Source organism: Cottoperca gobio, chromosome 13 (assembly GCF_900634415.1).
Source record: "Cottoperca gobio chromosome 13, fCotGob3.1, whole genome shotgun sequence".
Taxonomy (NCBI): domain Eukaryota; kingdom Metazoa; phylum Chordata; class Actinopteri; order Perciformes; family Bovichtidae; genus Cottoperca; species Cottoperca gobio.
In genome coordinates this window covers 23,179,945-23,200,313 of record NC_041367.1, presented here as the reverse complement: position 1 = coordinate 23,200,313, position 20,369 = coordinate 23,179,945, and the positions used below count along the sequence as shown (strand labels likewise).

The 20,369-nt window shown below is 39.8% G+C and overlaps 2 protein-coding genes across 2 annotated transcripts; both read right to left on the bottom strand.

Annotated features, from left to right (window-relative positions):
• Positions 1-578: 578 nt before the first annotated feature.
• On the bottom strand, positions 579-5,832 carry LOC115017351 (sigma intracellular receptor 2-like). The gene is made up of 3 exons (XM_029445697.1): positions 5,651-5,832; positions 5,410-5,554; positions 579-3,152 (listed from the first exon to the last, which is right to left on the bottom strand). The coding sequence occupies exons 1-3, from the start codon at positions 5,762-5,764 to the stop codon at positions 2,878-2,880; spliced, it is 534 nt and encodes a 177-aa protein (XP_029301557.1). The 5' UTR covers positions 5,765-5,832; the 3' UTR covers positions 579-2,877.
• A 373-nt stretch (positions 5,833-6,205) lies between these two features.
• LOC115017856 (tyrosine kinase receptor Cad96Ca-like) lies at positions 6,206-13,596 on the bottom strand. The gene is made up of 11 exons (XM_029446568.1): positions 13,575-13,596; positions 13,387-13,480; positions 12,038-12,164; positions 11,366-11,504; positions 9,578-9,676; positions 9,307-9,467; positions 9,058-9,198; positions 8,316-8,427; positions 7,823-7,922; positions 7,341-7,440; positions 6,206-7,106 (listed from the first exon to the last, which is right to left on the bottom strand). Exons 1-11 carry the CDS (start codon positions 13,594-13,596, stop codon positions 7,041-7,043), a joined length of 1,161 nt encoding a protein of 386 aa, XP_029302428.1. The 3' UTR covers positions 6,206-7,040.
• Between the last annotated feature and the right edge of the window lie 6,773 nt (positions 13,597-20,369).

Here is a 20,369-nt window from a genome sequence, read left to right as displayed (position 1 = left end):
GTGCAATTATCACTGCCATGTGCAATATTCACTTTATTTTCTATCAACTACTTGGTACTTTTTATTCTATTTAATTATTGTGTACTGCCACTTTACTTCATATGTTCTTTTGCTGTGAGAAGATAAATGTCCCTGTTGTGAGACTAATAAAGGATTGTTGATTTCTGATAAAATAGAAAGATACATGGATAAAAAAGTTGCTTTTTTGCACTGCATAAATGAAAGGTGAAATGAATGGGCTGTGTCTTAAAAATAATTTGCAGATTTGCAGTTCAATAATTAGTACGGCCCTCGAAGGATGTTGTAAAAATTGAAATGGCCCTTGATAGGAAAAAGGTTCCCTACCCCTGCTTTTAAGCATAGAAGGGCCTGGGCTTTGGTTAAACTTCAGATTGTTTACCTCTATATGTGCTACTGTTTGGGTTGTTCCAAAGTCCATAAGGAACAAAGGTGACTGAGGTTCTGCCAACAGGACCCACAGACTCTGACAAACAAGGTGATCAAGTTTACTAACTTTATTTTTATTGACTGGCTCTTCTTTCTTTTACCTCGAGGTCATTGCCACTGTTTTTGTAATTCTTTAAAACAATGGAATATGTCATCACCACCTGTGACTCACACCATGTTTCAGCTTTGAAACATTGTATTATTACATTTGTGAGCACATACAAAAGACACTAGTCTATAGACAAGAGTGAGAGAGAAGATCAACTTGGGCTGTTAACATTTTACTGAGATTTAGCTAATGGACAGCAGCACGTTAGTATTGTATTATGTGGATGCATTTTCTTCTTTCTATCTCCTGTGGACAGGTATTCTGAATGAGCTTTCACTACAAACACTCAACACGTGCATCTGATTCTTGAATGTTTCAATTCTAATGCTACTTGTATGTCCTCATCAAATGCAATAAGCTAACTAACCAGTTATATTTTAAAACAGTCCAGAAAAATCATGTGTTGAGAACATTGAGGTGTGTTTTGTAATTGTACACTGAGTTAAAGGTTATTACAGTAAATCTACTAATTGCTTAAAACTGAAAATATTTATGTTGGATTATAAGCTTCACAAATATATAACATAAATGGTGTATTAGTGTAAGATTGTTCAGGTGTACCATAAACTTACCTAGAGACTTCTTTACTCAGGATGTGTAAATTAGTAAATGTGTACTAATACTCATAAAGTTTTCTGAAGTCAACAATAAGTGTCTTTGTTGACATTCAGAAACAGGTTGCTGTCTGGGCATCATGTGAATCATGTCTGTCAGAGAGCAGTCACACTCCTGCCCTCACACCTTAGAACGGTGTTGAAGCTGAGCTCCATACTTGTGGAGCTGGACTGTGAGGAGAGCTCCCTGAGCTCCTGACTGGGGAGGACAGGCTCCTGTTGCTCAATGTTGTTCAGTATTCGTCAGAAACAACCACAAGAAGTAACACTGTCATGTCTACACACAGCATAAAACATGAATATCTCATAGCCTTCTCATGTGATGTAATATATTGCCCATTACTTCATTGCTATTACATTACAGTTCATTTAGCTGACGCTTTTGTCCAAAGCGACTTACAAAAAGTGCAAACAATCATGAGGATGTATTGTCTACTTTGGGGATTGTGTATATTTCTGAGTCTGTACTCTAATTTCTTGTCTATTGTCCTGTGTTAGTTGTAGTGATTGCCTACATGGCCCTCTGTAGTCAATGTATTTTTAAATGTTCATATTTGATATGTAAAACTTAATTTTCAAAAAATAATGTTTGTTATTCATAATTTTTTTTTACTTTTAAACAAATCTAACCCAATTTTAAAAAATCAACAAATCATCTGCTTTCTTTTCATCTCAGGAAGTCGTCGTCTGACAGTTTTTTCTCAAGCTTTTTAAAAAAGTGTGATGAGGGAAAAATGTTATGTAAACAATTGTTAAATATAGTGTTGGATTGTTGGATGTTGAATAAAACATTTACTGTATGTCCCTTTTCTAAATGTTCATATGATCTAAATTAAAGTTCTTATTGGTTTTACCTGGTTCTTTGACTGTTTTGAGTGTATTTACACAGTAAGGGTCAATATGACCCTAACCCTAATTAACGTAATTTATTTCAACATAATACAAGGGTCAAAAAAGGTTGAAAGTATAGTGTGCATCGCTAATATTCATTCCCATTAATTCAATCTATTACTACAAATTCTTTTGAAAATGACAGTATGTAAAGGTTTGAGAAACAAAGGGTTTCTCACATTAAAAGGATAGTCCAGCAAAGACTGAAAGTAGGAAGAAACCATTGGCCTCAATTAAATCTTGAAATTGAAATAATAAAAACGGGGCTCAAACTCCAAAGCTACTTTAAACATGGAGTAGAGGACAGTAGCAACGCAGACATAAGTCTGCCCAAAGAAACTCCAGGCCAAACAGTTACCAGTTTAAACAGTAGAGGGGTTTCTGAAATTCTGTTTCCCTCATCCCAATATTTTATATAATATAATGCATATGCAGCAATAATACACAACTCCTTCACTATCTTAACACCTTCAACACAAAAAAAGCAAACATAAACTTCTCCGAGGTGAATTTTGTTGCAGGAATGGACATTTTCTTCAGGACAGTTTGAATAGCTTTTGCAGGAAAAGCATAGATGAAACTACTGAAATGAATCAACGCTGGCTAGAGTCTGTTAAATATTTGGTACTGATAAAGACACAAAACATGTTCAGCAAACAATTGTTTACTTTAAAGTGCTCATTCTGGATTAACAATGGCAATTCCCTTGTAATAATAGTGTAATGCAGTCCGACTCACAAAGCCTCTCAGAGAGGCCCATATGCACACCACCTCCTAAAATCAGAGGGAGTTCCATGGCTGTAGTCTGGTTATGTGTCAGTTCTTCTTCTTGGATTTGGCTGCCGTGTGTCCAGACTTGGAGGTGGAGTTGTATGTGGAGGACAGCAGCATGGTGAGGAGCAGCAGCACAGGCACCAGCAGGTATGGTGCGTATATGGAGAGCAGCAGCCAGCGCTCCTGCATGGTCTGGGGACCAGGGTGGGGCTTCATAGGGAACTGATAGAAGAGGACGTGAGCTAGAATCGGGACCAGCGTTGTGGCCACATGTGTGGAATACACGATGGCAGGAGTCCTGATCCACTTACAGCCACCTGAAAGACAAGGAACACACAGAGCCATCAAAACATGCTCCAGGCTGCACAACACAAGTAGCTCCAATAATAACCACTGGATTATCCAGATGGACAATGTTTCTTGAAAGGATGTTGTTGACTTTTTTTAATGTAATGTTCAATGTTGTGGGAACGAAATTTCATTTATTTTCTCAACCAATAAAACAAAAGCTATCTGCACGACTAAGTGAGAAAATACAATACATACAAACATATACATAGGCCTATACATGTGTGTATGTATACAGTGAAGGAAATAAGTATTTGATCCCTTGCCGATTTTATAAGTTTGCCCACTTCTAAAGAAATGAAGAGTCTATCATTTTAATGGTAGGTGTATTTTAAGAGTGAGAGACAGAATATCAAAAAGAAAATCCAGAAATGTACATCATATAAAATATATAAATTGATTTACATTTAATGGTGTGAAATAAGTATTTGATCCCCTTGCAAATCATGACTTAGTAATTGGTGGAGAAACCCTTGTTGGCCAGCACAGAGGTCAGACGTTTCTTCAGAATCAGAATCAGAAATCCTTTATTAGTCCCATGACGGAGAAATGTACCTTGTTACAGCAAAAGAGCAAGAGAGTAAAGTGTCGAGTACACAATTAAATAGAATAAAATACAGTAACAGTAATATAAGTACAGACTCATTGATAAACATTTGTAAGAGTGAATATTGCACATGACTGTGGTAATTGCGGAAGTTATAAAAAGTGAATATTGTAGTTGGTCACCAGGTTTGTGCACATCTCAGGAGAGATTTTGGTCCACTCCTCTCTGCAGATCCTCCAAATCCTTCAGGTTTCGAGGCTGATGTTTGGCAACTCGAAGCTTCAGCTCCCTCCACAGATTTTCTATGGGATTAAGGTCCAGAGACTGGCTAGGCCACTCCATCACCTTAATGTGCTTCTTCTTTAGCCACTCCTTTGTTGCCTTGGCCGTATGTTTTGGGTCATTGTCGTGCTGGAAGACCCATCCACGACCCATTTTCAGTGTCCTGGCTGAGGGAAGGAGGTTATCGGCCAAGATGTTACGGTACATGGCCCCGTCCATCCTCCCCTCGATGTGGTGAAGTCGTCCTGTCCCCTTAGCAGAGAAACATCCCCAAAGCATAATGTTTCCACCTCCATGCTTGACAGTGGGGATGGTGTTCTTGGGGTTATAGTCGGAATTTCTCTTCCTCCAAACATGACGTGTCAAGTTTTAACCCATTACGGCGTAGTGCGTTACCAATAGTTTTCTTGGTTTCTGTGGTCCCAGCTGCCTTGAGATCATTGACGAGTTCCTCCCGTGTAGTTCTGATCCCTCACCTTTCTCATGATCATTGATAAGCCACGAGACGAGATCTTGCGTGGAGCCCCAGACCAAGGGCGATTGATGGTCATTTTGTATTTCTTCCATTTTCGAATAATCGCACCAACAGTTGTCTCCTTCTCACCAGCTGCTTGCTGATGGTCTTGTAGCCCATTCCAGCCTTGTGCAGGTCTACAGTCTTGTCCCTGATGTCCTTAGACAGCTCTTTGGTCTTACCCATGGTGGAGAGGTTGGATTCTGATTGATTGATTCTGTGGACAGGTGTCTTTATACAGGTAACGAGTTGAGACAGGTGTCTTTATACAGGTTGATATTAGGAGTACTTTCTTAAAGCGAGAGGACTCATCTAACGGTCTGTCGGAGCCAGAATGTTGGTTGCAAGGAGATCAAATACTTATTTCACACCATTAAATGCAAATCAATTTATATATTTTATATGATATAAATTTCTGGATTTTCTTTTTGATATTCTGTCTCTCACTGTTAAAATACACCTACCATTAAAATGATAAGATTGTTCATTTCTTTGTAAGTGGGCAAACTTATTTCCTTCACTGTATGTATAAATATGTAGATATAATTAATACGTAATCTTTCAGTCTGTGCTTCACCAAAAAACATATAGAATTCTTCTATAGAAGTCTACTCTGATCAGAACTTTGATTAGACACCGTGCATGGATTCAGAGGCCTACGAGCAATTGTGAAATAATACTACATGCAAGTTATTTGATTACCTTGGGTAAATGTATGCCGAATTTAGAAATGGGTTGCACAAACTTTCAATAACCCATTCATTCACGTTTATGCGCGTTTCTGTGTCAATAATGAGCAACGAAGCGTTAAACAGACCTATTTTTAAGTTACAATCATTAACAGCTAAATAAAAAGCGTTCCCTCAACCACGTTTTCACTGACCTTTAAGGAAAGCATAAGCTGCAACGGGAAAGAAAGGCGTTTGAAACAGAGCTTCGCAGAAAATAAAAGATTTGAACCACTGTGGAGGATCCAGCACCATGGGGTCTTTGAACTCCTCTGCATACCACCTGAGAAGATCCTTCAGCTAGAGGAGAGGAAGAGTCCATTTGTCAATTGTCTCATAGCAACAAAGCAGTTTGTTGTAACTTTTGGTTTCTTTCCTCCTGGTGCTGACACTTACCGGCTGAGGGTACACATGTCCAGGTAGCAGGGCTTGTAAGTCAATAAATAATGTTATAGGAATGTGAGAAGCAAAATAAAAGAAAAAGATGATTTCTAACACACGAATAGCCATTTTCTCTAACAGTGCAAATGACAGATAAGAAACTGGGACCAAGTTCGCAGCAGTAGTGTGTCGTAGAAACGCGTGTTCCCAGGATGAATCCCATTGGCTCGCAGAGGGAGACGGGGCGTTCCTGAACGTACAATGCTGCTTTAGGTGCTCCTCGTAAATGTCGGAATAGCCAGTACAAATAGTTTTGCGAAAAAATATGATGTTATGGAAACTGGTAGATTTAGCTCGTTATTAAAAATATCTGGGGTTTATTTCTACAAATTTGGCGAGGGAACATTTTTCACATCAGCAAAAGCACTACTTGCAGATATTTTTTATATAATCTTGAACTGTAATTTCTGCTCTGGCGATAATAGCCTACAATGCGCGCGCACACACACACACACACACACACACACACACACACACACACACGCATTTATTAGTCTAAACCTCCATCAATAAATCAGTAAAAGTAGCATTTTAACACTTTAATCATTGAGTAATGAAGGAAACATACACGTAGTTTGACTTGTATTGATCAGTTATTTCAGTTTTTAAAAAGGAGCTTGATGTAGCACCACACCCCCCATAGCTGCACCAGTATGTTCCCCTCTGGGAGAGCTTGAAATAGTGTGCGCTGCTTGTCTTAGCTGCAATTTATTGAGAGGGGTCCCTCGCTCTATCTCTCCTCTCTGTGGGGCCCTCTGTACCTTGGAGCCCAGAGCTTGAGCCCCTGTACTGTATATTGTGAGGTAGGAACTGACACCTGCCAATTCAGAGGAGCTTCCAGCCAGTAGGGAGTAAGGGACAGATGACATGTGACATGTTGTAGGGTTGAACCTACATATTCATGTGTATGTATGGCTTTAAATCCTTAAATGTATCTTTAATTATTGAGATTTCAAAGTATATATATTTATGTCATTATGTATGCATTTATAATGCACAATTTGGACTAGTGCAAATATTTACTCCGTTTGTTTACAATTTGTTGCCGAGGTTTTAACTAGCCCTAACAACAACAACAGGTCATAACAATCTTTGTCCCACCTAAGAACTGACTTCACAATATTACTTTTTAAAACTTTTAAGCATAGAAGGGCCTGGGTTCTTTACAACCATGCTCTCTGTCGAGCGGTTTATGTGTGATCATCTTATGGTTACTTTATACAGATAAATGTAGCCTGCAAAGTTGTGTGTACTGTTTTAAATACACACAAGTGTTCAGAATACGATGGCTTGGTATTTAGATGGGATTTGTATCTTCCAAGGTGACGCTGGCTGCCTGGAGACATCAAGCTTCATGATATTCAGCCTCCTCTTTCGCCAAAAGCTGTGGACTCTCAACATCCACATAATCCTGCAAAAAAGCATGTAAAGTATGTAAAGTAATATTCATGGCTTGAATCCTGCAGTCTACATATTATTAGGGTTGAGAGTATTTTTGGCCCCATGAAGGTCACGTGATGTTTGTTTTGTTCATTTTATTTTTATTACCACAAGGAAAGGATAGGAAATATAAAAATATTGAATGAGCTTTAAAAGATCAATAAATACTCAGTTTAACTATTTAGCGTAGCTAGCCGTTTCTTACTGCATCGCTTTCCATGATGTTCTCCAGCATGCGGACGATGTCTGTGAAGGAGGGTCTCAGAGTGCACGGCTCCAGCCAACAGTCTCTCATGATATGAAGTCTGACGGGTTTAGACATTCAAGGGATTCATCATGTTATAAACTCCTGTGTACTGTAATGTTACTACACATGTAGTGCTAACTGGGGTCAAAACTCATTTAGAATCAGATGCCAGATTTAAACAGATATTCACCGTGAGCTCTACCTCTGATAACACAAAGGCTTCTCCCACACTATTGCTACAGAAAAAAGTAGCAAAGAACTTATATTTCACGAGCTGCATATTATTTAGTTTGGATTTATTATACTCAAAAGTTCAATCAATCAATTAAACAATGTTTTTTGTGTACATATTACACATAGCTACAATACAATACGATACAATAGCTGCTTGTCAAATGTAGCTTTTGAATATTTACTGAGACAAACATGTTTTCCCTTACATCTCCGGTCTGCAGCCTTCAGGGTTTGTGTTCTTGTGACCAATACAGATGTGGTACATCACTGCTTCTGAGGTCTCAAGGTTGGGGTATGGCAGTGTACCTGAAAATGTCATATTTTTCCAGACAGAAGTTACATATGAGATGTATTCCACAGTAAAACAAACTTACGTTTTCAATCAATTAAACAATTTGTGATGTTCTACTCAAGGCCTTTAGTTACCTGCTGTCTGTAGCATGGTACGGTATGTTTTATTTCAAGCTCTCAACTGTTTTGTAAAAACAGGCCTCCCCATACTGCGAGCATCATCATGATCATACATATCAGAGTTTAACAAATAGACCAATATTCTGTATTCTGTATATCACGTCACACAGGCAACGGACAGTCTCTTTCACACCTGAAGGGCACCACTCTGGCCTTTGGTCTAACCTCGTACATTTAATCATTTTGTGACCCGTATCATATCTGTTATTACATGAACAACCGACTCACCAAATGTCTGCATCTCCCACAGCACGATGCCGAATGCCCACACGTCTCCTTTGAAGCTGTAATAGTTGTTCTTGAAGTACTCAGGTGGGTACCATCGCAAAGGCACTCGCTGCTGTAAGAGTTACAGACAATGGAAAATGTGATTTATATAATATATAATGCATATGCAGCAATAATGCACAACTCCTTCACTGTCTTAACACCTTCAACACAAAGAAAAAGCAAACATTCACTTCCCCGAGGTGAATTCTGTCACAGGACTGGACATTTCTTCAGGACAGTTTGAATTGCTTTTGCAGGAAAAGCATAGATGAAACTAATGAAATGAATCAACGCTGGCTAGAGTCTGTTAAATATTTGGTACTGAACATGTTCAGCAAACAATTGTTTACTTTAAAGTGCTCATTCAACGGCAATTCCCTTGTAATAATAGTGTAATGGAGTCCGACTCACAAAGCCTCTCAGAGAGGCCCGTATGCACATGCACATAACTTTAGTAAACTAATGAGCTCCAGGTGGAAATTATGAGTAACTGCGGTGTTACCTTAATGACACATAACTGCTGGTCTTTCTCTCCGCCTCATCTCTCTGAAACTGTTGTTTCCTGTTGCAGAGGATGTTGCTAAATCCCCCCTGAAATGCAGCATGTGCCACTTGGCGCGTGTGTGTGTGCGTGCGTGCATGCGTGCGTGCGTGCATGCGTGCGTGCGTGCGTGCGTGTGTGCGTGCGTGCGTGCGTTACCTGTGGGTTTCTCCTGCGGCTGATGCTGCGGCGGCTCGTCACGCGTGTCAAGTCTCGGGCCAGGCCGAACTCTGCCACTTTTACCTCCCAGGGAAACTTATTGACCATGATGTTCCTCAGAGCTAAGTCACAGTGCACAATCTGCAGGTTGGAGCACACAGACACCACTTAGCATAGATAAATGGGATTAAATAATTATTCATCAACCTAAAAGCTGACTATTTCCTAAATAGTCTGTTATGTTGTCACCATCTTGGAGCGCAGGTGCTGCATGGCCAGAGCAATGTGGTAGGAGGCGATGGTGATGAGGCTCTGCAGCTCGGGGTCTGCACTCAGGTCAGCTTTGTTGGTCTGCAGGAAGCTCCTCAAAGTGCCGTAGCTCACATACTCCATGATCAGAATGTAAGGATCTACACAAATGAAAACATAGAGAGAGGATGAGGAACATCATCTACCTTCATCAACCAGGAGCTCTGTGAAACAGGACAGGGCGATGACAGTCTGGATAAATGTCTCTCACCCTCAGTGGTGTTCCAGTCCAGTAACTGGAGGATGTTCTTGTGGTGCACCAGTTTCCTCATGATGGAAACCTCTGTGTCCACATGCTTAGGACGGACACCTGGAAGAAAGAAAGAGAAAAATTAACCCATAGCTCGTATCTGAACTAAAAAATACATCTGAAGTTAGAAGGACTCAAAAGTGAAACAACAATTCATCTCCATTGAAATCTGACATTTGAATGTTTCACATTGGTGCTTGACATTTTGATATAGTTTGCCAAATGGTGTGTGTGTGTGAGTTATAGTTAGTAACAATAAGAACTCAAAATGACTAAAACATCAAACAGAAACCAGCAATCAAAGGTCCAGTGTGTAAGATTTAGTGGCATCTAGCAGTAAGGTTGCAGATTGCAACCAACCCCCCCCACACTCTCTTTCCAAGCCTGTCGGAAAACTACTGTGGTCTTCAGGTAGCAGGGAGAAGTGTGACAGGCCCTAACTAGAGCCAGAGTTTGGTTTGTCCGTTCTGGGCTACTGTAGAAACATGGCCGACTCCGTGAAGAGGACCCGCTCATGTGTAGATATGAAGGGCTCATTCTAAGCTAACCATTCTTAGTTTCAGGTGATTATACACAACATGAAAACACAGTTATGAATATCATATTCCATTCCTGTCAATAAATACCCCATATCCTATAAACTGGCCCTTTAAAAGTATGTCCACATTTAGTTTAAATGATCTTTGTTAGTTACCGTAGCCTTTTGTGAATCAGTCACATGTCGGTGTTCCAACACTGAAACAAGTAATCATCTCATTTCACACAGGCATCTGTAACCTGAATAATCTAATCTTTTCTCTACGTGGATTATAATGTACTGTACAAACAGGGCATTTTGGTTTGGGTTGACTTTAAATTTAGATTGACAAAATGAAAGGGTGACAATTTATTATTGTTCAATTATATGTGTAGCTTATATATGCAGTTGCACATTTTAATATATGAAAAGACTTAAGGGAATAACTAAAATGTGTTTTTTGTTTAGTTTGATTCCATTCTTGCTTTGATTTGCACATTACACAGTGTATTGTTACCTGTATGGTCATGTAGGTGACAACAACAGAAAGTAAAAGGATTTGTTCACCTAAATGACACAAGTCGTTGGTATCTAACCATGCAGCTGGTGTTGAAAGAAATAGTCCTTATGAAAACCGTTAATGTATATAGATCAGCGTAACAGGGACGGTGATATCTAATAATCATAGCACGTAAAATATATATGATCCTTCAAAATAAATAAATAAGGTGTAAAACTCATGGTAAACTGAGAGCATCTCTGAAGGGCTGAGACGTATTTCCTGTGTAAAACACTGTGATGCTGATTGTTACAGTAGAGTAGTAGTACGGTCAAGGCACCTATCTACAAAGAGTTGTGCAAGTTTTGATATAAATCAGTTTGGTAGCGTTAAAACCGAAGGTGGAGATATAGAAAAAAAAGTCATTGAATATTTCCAAAATAAATAAAATAGTTTTTGAAGACGGAGAAAACGATGGTTCAAATTGCCTTAACCATTTCTGAGTTACAGGTGATCAACAAAAGGTATACAAGAATAAGAAGTATGCAACGTGTGTGATATCGTAACCCTCTCTTATCATTTACTTGAGCTTCAGTTTACTGATAAATTGTGGTTTTCTGCCTCTTCACCTTGACTTTTACCTCTAAAACTGATCGAATATCTTTGTCTCCATGGCAGCTCTGCGTTAAATAAATGCTTGTAGGTCTAAACCTCCAGGCAGAGAGTTGTGTACCTTCCTTGCTGATCTTGCAGGTGAACATGGTATGGCCTTTACAAGTCCCTCTGGTCATCCTGGCCTTGTAGAAGACGCCCTCCTTCCCTGCTTTGATCAGCTGCAGCAGGTTCAGGTCTGACTTGGCAACATGAGAACCCTGAAACAAATGCCAGAGGTGCAGCATCAAATCAGAGCGGAACAGCAAAGGGTTAGGACAGGAGAACGAGAGGACAAACAACACCATCCTGGTCAAAGTCTCATTTTGATCGACATTGTACCAGAACTTGATAATTAGGGCTGTCATTAGTGCGTTCATTTCGATTAATTGATCACAGAAAAAATTACTCAACAATTTATTTTTTACCGCAGATTATGGATTATTATTATTAGATTAATTAATCACAAAGCATGTAATTAATTAGATAAATGTTTTTAATCGCTTGACAGCCCTAGTGATAATATATTTGCCACAACAGAGACATGATCAGCACCAATACTGTAAATCCACATTGGTGAGATGACACAGATGTGTCACATTTGAACATTCACTTTAGTCTTTCTTGCATGTGAGATTTCCTCGGCTGTGTCTTCTGATGACTGCTAACGGAAATCAAGCACTACTAATATAGGTCCAATATCTGACAGCATAACATATCTGCATCATGTGATGACATGAAGACTGTGGTGTACCTGCTGCAGGCCCTTCCACAGCCTCCTGGAGGAGAACCCGACTGTGCTGCTCTGCTGCAGGGGGATTTGGGAGGCAGCTCCACCTCCTCCCCCGCTGCTGGCCCCGTCCTCATGGGCAGGATGAGAGCTTCCAGCTGAGGAACAGCATTCAGCAACAACTTGCTACTCTGCAGCTCTCGAATAGTCTGGACCAAAGAACGGTATCTGCGAGAAAAAGTAGTGTATACTGCAAAACACTGAACACCGTACAATGTTTGGAGGAGAAAGATTCCAGCAAAAGCTCAATGCAGCTGTGTGACAAACCCTGTCGTTGATTGCTGGAAAGAAGAAGAAGATACAGAAAAATAAATATCTACCTCGAGAACAGAAGATGGAGTATGTAATGTTTCTGTGGTGACAGCACTGTTTCCTGTTGGAGGCTTAACAGCACATTTCACAAGACATCATTTATTTCTTATATTGAATGGAGAACAAGAGTCCACAGCCACACTAGCATTTCTGGTCGGCTTTTTCATGGCAATCCAGACATTTCACTCAAACCCAAGCTGCTCGACACCACTGTCAGCAAATGCTACGCTACTGTGAGTATCTGCCGAGACCAACCCAATCCAGTCCTTTGCTCTCTCCTGAACAACTAAACTGTTAATAATACATTTGTATGGATGCACTTTTGTAAACCTAGCCATCTAAAAAACATCATGTTTAAACTGTGAAACATATTCTGCTCCCCTACAGGAAGGCAATACATCGTCCCACAGCATGACTTCTTTTTATTCAAATGTTTTCACACACAGAACTGTGAGCTGACTGCTCAGCATCATTTCAATCTGAATATTTAGAATAACAAAACATAAAATACTGGATATAACTCAACACTCAATGTAGCCTTTACTTCAAAGGCAGTAGTTTAGGCTCATGGACGTTTTGGATTATACTTTTGTTTTCCACCGAAATCCGATCCAGTGTTTTTGGTTTTGATCAGACCGATCCTATATTAATATAATATATCCCATATTATCACCATCATATATCCATGTAGGAAAACCACATGTGTAACTGAAAACATTAACTTCTGCTTTTCATTTGCCTTGGCTTCTTAGAAGACTGAAATAGAAAAGGATAAATCATTAATGCTGTGAGGTGTCTGTGCTGTTCCCTGCTATGACGATTATTCTGCTGTGAAAACGTTTTATTATTATTATTATTATTGTGAAAACTAAATCTTAGTTTTACTGTTACCTGGCAACTGCATTTGTTTCAACCAATAAACTTTAACTCAGACTAATCAAATGACACTGAGAACAAGTCATCCAGTAAATATCTCGTGAAATCATTTCAGCCTCCCTTACTTTCTGAGACACGCGACCCCCAGCAGCGTGAACACCAGGATGGTGAAGGACAGGGCCCCTGAGAGGATGTAGACGAGCGGGTCCAGTGGCCGACCTGAACAGGACACAAGCGTCAGCTCTACCGAGCTCTCACAGTGTGAGGGAACACGACTGGATGTAAATGTTACCTGTTAAACGTCAGAGCTCACCTGAACTGGTGGTATTCCGCATCGTGTCTTCAGTGGGGGCGAGTTTGATAAAAGAACATCACCGCAGTCTGGAAGGTGATATAGTAGCATTTAAAAAAACACCAATGATCCAATTAAAGGCTGAGCAGGAACAATATTAATGATGTAGCGTCACAAATCTAACAAACGGGACTTTATATTGCATTATTAATAACATGAGGAAAGATACTTACGTTTAGAAGTTTGGTGTGAGAACATCCTGTCAAACCTGAAGCCCAAAACAATAAGAATGCACAGTAAGAGACGCATTCAACTTATAAATAGCCTTACCTGTGTTTTCTGATGCTGATCAGAAAGCAGCTGGATCTGTTCCACTGAAGAAGTCTGTCTCTGTTGTTTCACCCTCGAGTCTTGTCACCAAAAAGCTCCCATCGAGTGTCAACCACAACATAGCAGAGGAAATGAAGAGTAGCAGCAGGTGGTGAGCTGCATCACACTCTGTAACGTTTTACATGTGTCTGATGTTCAGCATCTGTCTCAGTGCACTGATCTCTAAACTCTTAGCTAGGATCTCATCAACTCTCCCAGACATCAGAATTTAAACTCAGTTTACATGGCTGCGGACGTAAAGCAATGACTGGTTACTCATGTCACGGTCCCATCTGTATCCATAGAGTTTTTTCGTGTCCATGTTTTCCCTGTCTCTTTGTGTGTGTGTGTGGGGCGCGGCCAAAGACTTCAGCAGCAGATCTCATTCAACTCCAATCTGCTCATTGGATTTATCTACCCCGGTCTTCCAGCCACTCATCGCCAGATTGTTATTTCTACTACCCCGGATCACAGCATAATTTGTCGCTCAACTCCTGTCTACCTGTCTGCCTGCCTGCACTCTCTCACCATCTGCCTACTATAAAGTATTGCTTTAATAAACTATTTAATAACCTTACTCCGTTTCCAGAGTCTAGTGTTCTGCGCCTGGGTCTCCTCTGGACATACACCTAACAACTCATTAGATCATCTGGATCTGAAGGTTTTAGAGGAAACAACAATGGAAAACGAGACACATAAAAAACCCAGTTTAGTTTTGTTGGAATTGAACCTAAAGCGGGTTTAGCAGATTATTTCAATGAAAAACTTCAAATATTGTTGGATTTATTGAATTTCTATGAGAAATTGTGAGGTAAAAAAGAGTAAATGAATGTTTTTCAGAACCTCCATTGTGGACGGATTAAGATCCTTTACTTTAGTAAACAAACAAAAGTGCAACAATGTAAAAATATCCAATACAAGTCCTGCATTAAGGACACGTTAAGTATCCATCAAATAAAAGTTTCCAAAGTAAACCGTGACTCTTTTACTGTTAAATGTGTATATTATATTATATTATCCATTATACTGGATTATTATTATTACTGGTGCATTGTAATGTTGTGGCTGTTCAAGGTGGAGCCTTTTACCTGCTTTATGTAATGGTATAATACTTCTATATAATTGAATGTACTATAAATATAAATGTTAATATGTAAAGTAACCAGCTACAGCTGTGATTTAAATGTAGTAAAAGCCAGGGACGTGCGGGTCAGGGGGACCTCCAGAGCAGAGCCTCCCCGTCATCATGAAAAGTAAAAAAACAAATAAAATAAATATAAATGTATATTTGGTCCACTGGTCTGTGCTATAAATGCATTTTCTGTATGATTCCAATCATTTTTATAGTGAGAATCGCTGAATTTGCGTATCCTCTGTTCAGATACAGGAGAGATGAGAGCTGAGGCAGCGACGAGCTTGAGCCTCCCCTCGGATTGCGCAATCCCTCGCAAACTAGGTTGAGCGCATGCATTTGGCGCGTGCCTGTTGCTATCTCTCTGTATGTCGCCAGTATAATGTTTACTACACTTTATTATGTGTCCCTGACTTTCCATAGTCCAGTTAATGTATGTAATGTATGTGTGTAACATATTTAGTCTTGCTGATGTGACATAAAGCCACAGTGAAACACACCAGGTGAGGCTGCCAGTACTGCCGCACTGAAGAGGGCGCACGTGAGCCCAATACATGTACCTCTCTGAGCCGCTATAAATGTAACCTTTTTTGGCCAAATATGTCCCTTACCTGTGTGTGTATAAAGAATGCTGATATGAGATATGAAAAATAACAAGTAGTCAATGTTCAACCTGCCAAGAAAATGGTGATTAAGCTACTCAGTTGGGTTCATAGGTTTGTAAATCTGACTCTGAAAGAGTGAGTGCCTCCCCAGCCATGAACCTCACCGCATGTCACTGGTAAAAGCACACTAGATAGACTTGCTCGTCTAGAGGGTCATGACTGAAGTAACCACAGCTTAAACTGAGAAAGATCTGTAATACTTGTTGCTTCAGGGTCTAAAGTGTGTGAACATGTCAGTCAAGATTAAGTAAGCGATGAAGAGGAAAAACCCCTTCATGACAGAAATATGTGTGTTTTAGTAGCAGTTAACTTTAGGGAAGTTTCTGCAGAGACCCTGCATGTGGTTAACTTTCTCATCTGCAGACAGGCACTTTGCAAAAGGAAGGAGGATGACTAAAACTGTTTTAAACGAGTCTACAACCATGCTAGCAGCTCTGTATGTATAACATACTAAACACAAAGTACAGCTGAGGCTGATGGGAATTTAAAACAACTTGAGTTAAAGATTCATTCTAACAAGGCTATTGACCCTTTAGAGCAAATGGTTCTACAGTCCCAGCAGCAACATGGATTCTGCTGAGGGAACTCATTTCCCTTTTCTGAAAACATGCATGAAGATTAAATCCTAAATCAATCACACCTTTAGCACACCAAGAAACGTTTGACACGGTGGAGGAATAGCAGAAGTTGTTGACATGAGTAATTCACCAGAGAAATAATGACCAGATGTAATGGCTGCCTTGTACATCTGCATGAATAGGATTTATTTTGAATTCAGGAAGACTCCAATCTGAAATGTGCAGGTGCTTTCAGTTTTAACATGCATAGTAGTGTGTAAATAGTTATATCAGAAGAGAACACGTGAAAATGACGTATGACATTTAGTAATAACTATCATGCAACTGCCAATGACATGATGCTGGTACAAGATGGATGACCAAATGTATTATAATCACACACACAGAGACACACACACAAAAACACTTCAGTCTGGTGTTTCATCTGCAGAATTTAATTTGTTGCTTGGGTATTTTGTTACAGATCAACGGTATCACTCCATATACAACTACAAGTACAGTATTTTGTACAGTTCATATTCAAATACATAGTTTTCATTGGCTTATTTACAAAACACATTTTTTTTATGTACATGTTTTCATGTCAGTGCAACATCACTTTCTTTCAACAAACACCTTACAAAAAAGTTCTTTAAATTAACACGTGTGGTTCAGATCCAACAGAAGTGAACTTAAATAAAAAGAGGCTACAGACACTGACAGAAAGCTCAGTAGTAGATTGCACCGCCTGCCAACACTCAGAACTACTCTTCTGGGGGGTGGGGCCAGACGGGCGGGGCTTCTGGAGATGGGGAGTGGCTTAAGATATTATTTCCGTTGTTAACGAGATCCATGTTTGCCCAATTTCAGAGTTAAAGTTCAGTTCTTTTGGGCACAAAATCTTTGTTCCTGGATTACGGAAACTGTGCTGACATGAACTCCATTTGTGTTTTTGCTAATACAGTTGAAGCTACAGGTGTGGTAAGCGTAGCGTCACACAAGTAGTCATTTGTTGGAACATTCACAGCCACAAAAAAACTTGACATCTATTGCACCTTGAAATGAAGCAAACATTACAAACTGGATTCTCAAGAGACTAATCCTCAGGAAAACGTTCCCTTTGAGCCATGTGATGACGTTTCAAACACCGACACACACTGGACATCATCTACAGCTCGGTGCAAAGGCAGGTGGGTGGAGGACAAAAACAGCTGAGCAAGCAAACATAAATAGCACTCATCTGTACATTTCCATTTGTTCAACAAACGTACTCGGCAAAGGAAAATAAAGATCAATTCAGTGACGGATATCTCTCCAAATACATCCATGAAGACGCCTTCGCCTCATAAATACAGCAGCTAAAAAGGAGTGAACACAGATCTCCTGTGATCTCGAAGACAAAGGGGGAAACCGCTGACTGACTGCTGTCTGTTCACAGTGATTAGACCGAGCCCGGCTCAGGAGGAGCTCCACACATGCTGCTACACACCGGACACACTGCAACACTTCTCAAACTAACCTCCGTCACATCAAGTAGCCAAACCTTCAGATATGAAAAAGGAGGAACAGAATTTGGACACAGAAAATAAAATATAATGTAAATGTTGGATCCACTGATGTGTGAAGTTTTTACAGATCTGACATGCTTTCATGTCTTGTGAAGAATAAAGCACAGTAACTGAAACCATTTGATGTTGGTGGGCTTATTGGGACAGAAGTTTTGGTAGATTGTACGGGTTTTAATTTTACCAATAGCTTTTCAGCATTTCTTGATTCCTAAAAGAAATGAACTTAAAACAAACCAAATGTAAAATGAAATACATATTTATGCATTATCAATCTAATACTGTATTCTCCATGCATTGTTAAATGCATGCTTACCTGTTGCCAAATGTTCACTAGCAATTTACTGGAATTAATGTATTTGAAGTGTATCAACAGAACACTGTTCCACTCTCATTAGCATCAAATGATGCCATTCTTTGTAGAAATCTTGCAATGACTTTACAGTTCCATATAACTTTGTTTGTATTTAATGATTGGGTCTATGGTACCCGTTAGGGCCAAAGTCACCCACTTGGGGGCTACAGGGCAGAAACGGGCTGTGTACACCTCCCCATTGTATTCATTGTATTTTACAAATTAAGTTATGGTTAATGTAGAATACTAAAAGCACTATAACTAGATTTTGACACAATGGCCCCTAACAATACAGGGCCATAGGATTTGGTATAAATGAAGGCTTTAAAGGTGCATATTACCAAAACATTTGCAATTTATCCATTGGCTTTGGGACCCCAGAGGGATCTGCCTGCTTTGAGACACGTGAAATGTAAAGTGTTACTGAAGCTTCAACGGATATTTAGAAGGGGGCCATCTTGAAAATCAAGTTCACCACAAGGGGCAGGTGACCATTTATGGCACACAGATGTCTAATCATCCCCTGAAAATGTGGTTTTTGGCGACCGTGGTGTCACTTCTGTGCTTGCTGCAGTGAAGTACAGTTGTACTGCGGGACACTGTGACATCACAGCTGGGTGGTTACAGGAGCACCAGAGACGGCGTGAAACGTTCAACCAGAGAGTGAAGTCTGATAAATGCCCTCACGTGGTGTCACTTTTGTTGGCACTGAAGACGGCAAGTCTGAAAATAAAACAAATCTCGGGGTGTGTCGATTACCAGACCTCTGTAGCCGTTTAACCTCTACAAGCATAAACACTTGAATGTCCCACCGACTTGTAGGTGGACGAGTTGGATTGTGGGCAACGTAGGCGCCAGGTATTGACGAGAGATGAATCTGTGGAATAAAAAAAGAAGATACCCTTTCTGCAGCATCAGTTTTGATCATCTTTCTTTTATACTGGCCTTTGTGGATCTGACAATGTTGTAGGAGTGCAATGCTAAATCGGTGGCGTACTCTTTTAAGTTACTCTTTAAATAATATAATGACAGGTAAAATCATTTTGTAACTACAATAAAGTGATTTCCAATGTCCCAGGTTGTTCTGCTTTGTTATTGGGGGACATACGAACATTAGTATTCCAGATGAGTTTGAATCTCAGCAGTTGAACTGCAGCAGAGTTCATGTTGCGAGAGCGCTGTGAAGACGGGCCGGATGCCGCTGGTGTAGCTTTGACAAAAAATATCCAATCCTAACCTGAAGTAGCTACTGAAGCCTGCCTTAAGAAGAAAAAATCACAACAATAAAATAAATCTTTTATAAAACAACGCATTTACAGAATCCCAAAACATATACTGTATATTATTCTTTAAGCGAGTCTATTTTGAAATCATGGCACCGGTCCTGAACAAACCCAGGTTGAAATCTCAAGCTTTTTGAGTTTCAAAAAGTTATGGGGACTCAGAGGTCAACATTGCACAAATCACCACTGATATTTGGCAGCTGTGGAATAAAACAGTTTAGTAAAGACGCCTAATTTTGTTGTCCACATCAGGACCTGTGAGTGTCCTAGACTGAGGGGAGATTTCTTTTTTAGGGTGGAGGGGGCGCGGGCTGAAATGGGTGTACCATGAATGTAAGGAAGCATTTTATTTCTAATAATTAACACTGTCACAAACCTTTCACTTGTTTAATTACATCTCTGTGACACATACAAACAGACACTATCTTTAAACAAGAGTGAGAGAGAAACTCAACTTGGCTGCTGTTTGAACATTTTAACTGATATGTAGCTAATGGCCCAGCAGCACGTTGTATTGCTATTATGTGGATCATTTTCTCTTTCTATCTCCTGTGCGACGGTATTCTCAATACAGCTTTCCACTACAAACACTCAACACTCCGTGCATCTATCTCTTGAATGTCTTCAATTCTAATGTACTTGTATGGCCTCCACATCAAAATCCGCAATAAGCGAACCTAACCAGTTATTTTTAAAACCGATCCAAAAAATTCATGTGTTGAAGAAACCATTGAGGGTTTTTTGTAATTGTACCACTGACTCTTAAAGGTTATCCCAGCTAAATCTACTCATTGCCTAAAACTGCAAAATATTTTATATGTTGGATTACCCCAAGCTCACAAATATATAACATAATGGTGTCTTAGTGGGTAAGATTGGTTGTCAGGTGT

Bases quoted from the DNA above. Each gene is read 5' to 3' on its own strand.
- LOC115017856 (XM_029446568.1), bottom strand. From the start codon at position 13,596: ATGCGGAATACCACCAGTTCAG. The intron at 12,165-13,386 runs GTAAGGGAGGCT...CTCAGCTGGAAG, and splicing joins GGGGTCGCGTGTCTCAGAAA to CTCTCATCCTGCCCATGAGG. The intron at 7,441-7,822 runs GTAAGGGAAAAC...TAAACCCGTCAG, and splicing joins GAAGGCTGCAGACCGGAGAT to ACTTCATATCATGAGAGACT.
- LOC115017351 (XM_029445697.1), bottom strand. From the start codon at position 5,764: ATGGCTATTCGTGTGTTAGAAATCATCTTTTTCTTTTATTTTGCTTCT. The intron at 5,555-5,650 runs GTAAGTGTCAGC...CCTCTCCTCTAG, and splicing joins GACATGTGTACCCTCAGCCG to CTGAAGGATCTTCTCAGGTG. The intron at 3,153-5,409 runs GTCAGTGAAAAC...CTTGTCTTTCAG, and splicing joins AGCTTATGCTTTCCTTAAAG to GTGGCTGTAAGTGGATCAGG.